The sequence below is a fragment of the Octopus bimaculoides genome, chromosome 3 (assembly GCF_001194135.2).
Source record: "Octopus bimaculoides isolate UCB-OBI-ISO-001 chromosome 3, ASM119413v2, whole genome shotgun sequence".
NCBI classification, from domain to species: Eukaryota; Metazoa; Mollusca; class Cephalopoda; order Octopoda; family Octopodidae; genus Octopus; species Octopus bimaculoides.
This window is the reverse complement of record NC_068983.1, coordinates 162,284,938-162,290,108: the sequence shown is the minus strand read 5'-3', so window position 1 is coordinate 162,290,108 and position 5,171 is coordinate 162,284,938. Positions and strand designations below refer to the sequence as shown.

Below are 5,171 nucleotides of genomic sequence, written 5' to 3'. Positions count from 1 at the left end.
AATGTTGAGCGCGCACACATACATACTAACACACATCTCACATATCTACAAAATGAAACTTGAAATTTCAAAAAAAATTATTGTGATGTGTGTCTGTAAGTTCACCATTTTTCTTTTCACATCAAATTCCGATATAATCGTAACCTACACACTCTGAAAGATAATAAATTACCCATTTTTCTGAGTTACGAGTGAAGAAAACCGACTCGTGTGAATTTTCCGAAACTCATCAGCCTCGGAAAAATCTTTTCATAACAAATTCCGATATAATCGGAATTTACACAATCTGAAGCATATTTGTAAAAAAAAATTCATTATAAAAAAGAACCATTTTTCTGGAAGATATGAGGAAACAAAGTCAGTGGCGTGCACACCTGTGCAGGTAAGGCTAGTCTTGTTCCGCGTACGTTTCCAAAGAACGGGAAACGTGGACGATCCACGGAAAAACTCTTGAAAAATTCTCCCAAAGTTTATACGTCAGTCACGTGATTGCCACAGTTACTGCGGTCCTGGTTGGTTGTTCCGCAAGCCGTGGTATTATTACTGCGGTTCTGATTGGTTATTCCGGCAGCAGTAATATTGTAACCGCGGTTTCGATTGGTCGTTTCGCCAGTAGCGGTATTGTGTGTAATTTTGATCTCGCTTCAATCATGGCAGACAAGAACAGTCTTTGTGCTTTGCCACTTTCTCGTGTGAAAACAATAATGAAAAGTTCTCCAGATGTTTCCAGTATCAGTCAAGAAGCCCTCTTTCTAACGGGGAAAGCCACGGTAAAGTTAAAACACACATTCATTCTATATAATACACCATTTATTCTTTATATTCCACACAGCGATATGAGAAAGTTATTATTTCATAACATTCCTCGTTTCGTTTACATTGAAATATAAGAGTGAATGGTTAATTATTTAAATACCTTCAAAACCACCTGTAATATATCATATTCATTTATTTTCAAGCCTTACCTGCCCAAGTGTTTTTCTAAAATAATCCAAGAACCATTCGATGAAGGACTGCTCGATATTTTGTCCCGATCGTTTATTTTATATTGAAACCTCGCTGAACAAACCTTCGTCTCATTATATTTTAGACATTAATTAAAAGGCGGAAAAATAAACTGAAATGTTGATGTTAAAATATTTTTTTCTGTCTATTTAGTGTTTTGTTTACCATTAGCTCCTTTTATTAAACTAATCTTTCCAGTTTCCCTTATTATTTTGGCATCGTTTTGGCCGAATATTTCTAGTTGTTCTCACCATTCCATCAATCGCTGGTAACTGAGTGTTTTATTATTGCTAGAAACTTCCATCTCCATCAACGCAAACCTCAATATATTCACAGTGGAACTTTGGTTTACGAACACTTCTCATCACGAATAAATCGGTTTACGAACAATTTTTCGAACCTAAAACATCATGAACAGTGTCTCGAATAACGAATACGTAAGCCAGCAACAACGGTTGACGAAAAGCTTGGAGTATCAGCGGAAAAGCGTCAATTGTTTGGCTTTCACTCAATGCACATATCCTGGCTCGAGTTTGCCGTACCTTCTCTTAAATTCCTTATGAGAAAAACATTTCAAGTGGTGAACGGCTTTCAGGAATGAATTAAATTCGTAAACCGAGATTTCACTAAGCCAAAACTGACTCCAAAATCAATGAATTTACTTCCTTTTGCAATCTAATCTGTTGTTATTTATTGTTCTACATCCACGTATTAAACCAATCTGTTTTGATTTGCAACACGAGTTCTCATTCATTTTTTTTTTTATCTACGGACCCCTTTGATTACTGTTTTATTCTGGTGGACCCCAATGGCCATTCTATGTTTAAAAACCAGTTTCATGGATACTTTTTTCAAAATTCCTGTTTCGTTTTTCACACGTTCACTTGTGTAAGTCTGAGGTGACCCTCTCTGGTGGAAATATGTTGAACTCCTAATATTCTCTCTAAAGCATGTCTAACGTGTGTCCCCTGCTGATATTAACAAATCAACAGAGAAACAATTGATATGGAAACCAAATTAAAGAATTAGTTTGGCCTGAAGGACAAAATCTGTTTTTGTGATTCCAGTTTGTCTCAGTCGATGATCTTTGCCAGTCTTGAAGGTTAACAGCTATTAGCAGTGATGCTTTAAAAGCATCTATTTGCATTAAATTTACAATCATTTCTCTGTGATGATGATGATAATGGATGGGATGCTGATCTGTTGCAGGATGACTCATTTTTACCAGCTGAGTGGACTGGTGTCAAGTGTTTTGCTCAAGAATACAATGCATTGTCCACTCCAGGAATTGAAACCACAATCTTACTCTTATGAGTCAAACACTTGAACCACTAAGCCATGCACCTCCATTTTAATAAAAAATAGCTGTAATTCTACAGGGTAAGACCTTGTGTGAAACACTGAAAAAAACCCTTCATTGACTTTCCTAACACAAACTTTGTAGTAAGTTAGAATCCTCAACATTTCCCATGTTTGTATGGAATTTGTTGAGCTGGATTTTCTATGAATGAATGCCTTTCCTGTTGCCAACCCCACCTGTTTCCAGGTAGGCAATAGTTTCTCATAACCAGGCATGCTTTTATAGCAGACTGGAAACAAAGGGTGCTGCTTGCATCATGGTGATGCTCCTAGCTAATACATGATGTCAAGCCATGATCATAAAGCACACACACACAATGGGCTTCTTTTAATTTCCATCTACCAAATTCACTAAAAAAAAAAATTTCTTTACTAATTTACATTTTAGGAACATAATATGAATGGATTGTGAATTATTTTCATCTGATTACAATATTATTTCAGTTTATTAAATATGTTCTTTCTTTTAATAGGAGTTTTTTGTGCAAAATTTAGCCCGAGTCTCACTCACCAATGGGCGTGACGGGAAACAGCTCCAATATGGAGATTTAGCTGAAGTTGTAAATACAGAAGAAACTCTACAATTTTTACAAGGTAATTTGCATTTTGATTTCTTTTTCATTTTTTGGTGACCAGCGCTTCCTACTGATACGGTCCAGTGGAGTGAAATCATGTGATACTCCCTCTCTCAACTGAGATGTCTTTGCAAACCACTTGGTGACCCTGTGGGGGATCCAGTCGGACAGCTCTGGCAATGACCCACGCATGAATGGTGCTTATTGCGTGCTGCCAGCACAGGAGCCAGTCAGGTGGCACTGGCATCGACCACATAAGAGTTCAAGGATTCATTGGTTTCTGTCACCCATCTACAATCCTGCTGGATTCGTGCCTTCAATAGTTTTACTTGGATATCTCGATCCACTGCTTGCTCTTTCTTTATTCATCTCCAGTGAATGATTCAGGTACTTTTTAACCCTTTTCATACCAACCCACTCGAATCCCCACCAGTTCTATGATACAAATGTATTAGTCTAATCCAAAATTTTGAAATCATAATTTCATGTTAAATTCTGTTCCAAATTCTACTTTTACTAAAAATGAGCCTGACGCTCTCATAAATTAACAAAACAGGAAAAATAATCCAGAATCCTTGTCCGGTACCGGATCAATCCCAAAATCTAATCAGTTTGTGCCAGTCATGAGGCCAAACATCCCTGAAAGTTTCATCCAAATCCATCCAGCGGTTCTTGAGTCATCTTGTCCACGGACAAAGAAAGAAAGAAACAAACAAACGCAACTGAAAACAATACTTCCGCTTTCGCTAAGGCGAAATTATAACAATATTAATAGAAGTGTGAATTCATTTTTCTAATTATAAAGAAACTACGTTCAGTTTAGGAATTTTATTAAAAAATGAATTCTAGTCTAGGGGAGATAACCCCCTTTAAACCACGAAATTGAAATCGTCTAAAAATGGTAGAAATGTAAGATTTAATTTTCTTTGTCCCCCCCACCATTGCTTGACAACCAATGTTGGTGTGTTTACGTACCCGTAAGTTAGCAGTTCGGCAAAAGAGACCTATAGAATAAGTACAAAAAATAGGTCCTGGGGTCGATTTGTTCGACTAAAGGCGGTGCTCCAGCATGGCTGCGGTTAAATGACAAATGTGTATTAAAATGTGTGGTTAAGAAGTCTGCTTCCTAAACAACTACATGGTTCTGGGTTCAGTCTCACTATGTGGCACCTTGGGCAAGCCTGGTGAGTGGATTTGGTAGCTGGAAATTGAAAGAAGCCTGTCATATATATGTGTATATATGATGGCTGTGAACTTGTGTTCAGGTATTGCCATCACCTGATCAAAAGTCCCAAACATGCAAAGGCTATGACCAACCATTTTTGTGATAAGTCTGACTTTTTTTTCAAGTGATACCTGTGCATGATGATTTTTTTATAGTGGGGTATGGATTTGCACAAACCAATCCCACTCTCTGAATATGGACAACATAAACTCGAGAAGAACTAGTCTACATTATCGAATACTGTCAGTGTTGCAGGTTTTCTGTGAGTTTCCCTCTCCTAGAGAGACGTGACAACAGAGGGGCCAACTGCATGCCTTGACACCAACCCAGGTATTTCCACGCCCCAGCACATACATGCACCCAGACACATGTACCGAGCTCCTCTGCCCTTTCTTCCCAGATCTTCATCCTGCCTTTCTGTTTGTTCCCCTCCACCATTTGACAATCTCTGTTGGTGTATTTATGTCCCTTTAGCTTAGAAATTTGGCAAAAGAGATTCATAATACATTATTTACATTATTTATGTTTGACAGATATTTGTCCTCATCTTGTTTGTTGTTAACACAACGTTTAGGCTGATATTCCCTCTAGCCTTCATCAGGTGTCTTGGGGAAATTGCGAACCTGGGTTCTCATTCCTAAGGTCGTCATCATCATCATCGTTTAACGTCCGCTTTCCAAGCTAGCCTGGGTTGGACGATTTGACTGAGGACAGGTGAAACCTGATGGCAACACCAGGCTCCAATCTGATTTGGCAGTTTCTACAGCTGGATGCCCTTCCTAACGCCAACCACAACAGTGTAGTGGGTGCTTTTACGTGTCACCCGCACGAAGCCCAGTCAGGCGGTACTGGCAACGGCCACGCTCAAAATGGTGTATTTTATGTGCCACCTGCACAAGAGCCAGTCCAGGGGCACTGGCAACGATCTCGCTCGAAAATCCTACGAAGGCTAGTCAGGCGGTACTGGCATTATTCAGGTCACTGCCTGGAATCGAACTCTGAATCTT

The 5,171-nt window shown here is 38.8% G+C and overlaps 1 protein-coding gene across 1 annotated transcript in view; it reads left to right on the top strand.

The window, feature by feature from the left end:
* Positions 1-580: 580 nt before the first annotated feature.
* The window catches only part of LOC106867192 (chromatin accessibility complex protein 1), a 7,013-nt gene continuing 2,422 nt past the window's right edge, over positions 581-5,171 (top strand). Inside the window, exons 1-2 of the mRNA XM_014911992.2 lie at positions 581-770; positions 2,838-2,958. Coding sequence (XP_014767478.1) covers positions 651-770; positions 2,838-2,958 — 241 coding nt within the window. The 5' untranslated portion in view covers positions 581-650. The remainder of the gene's footprint in view (positions 771-2,837; positions 2,959-5,171) is intronic.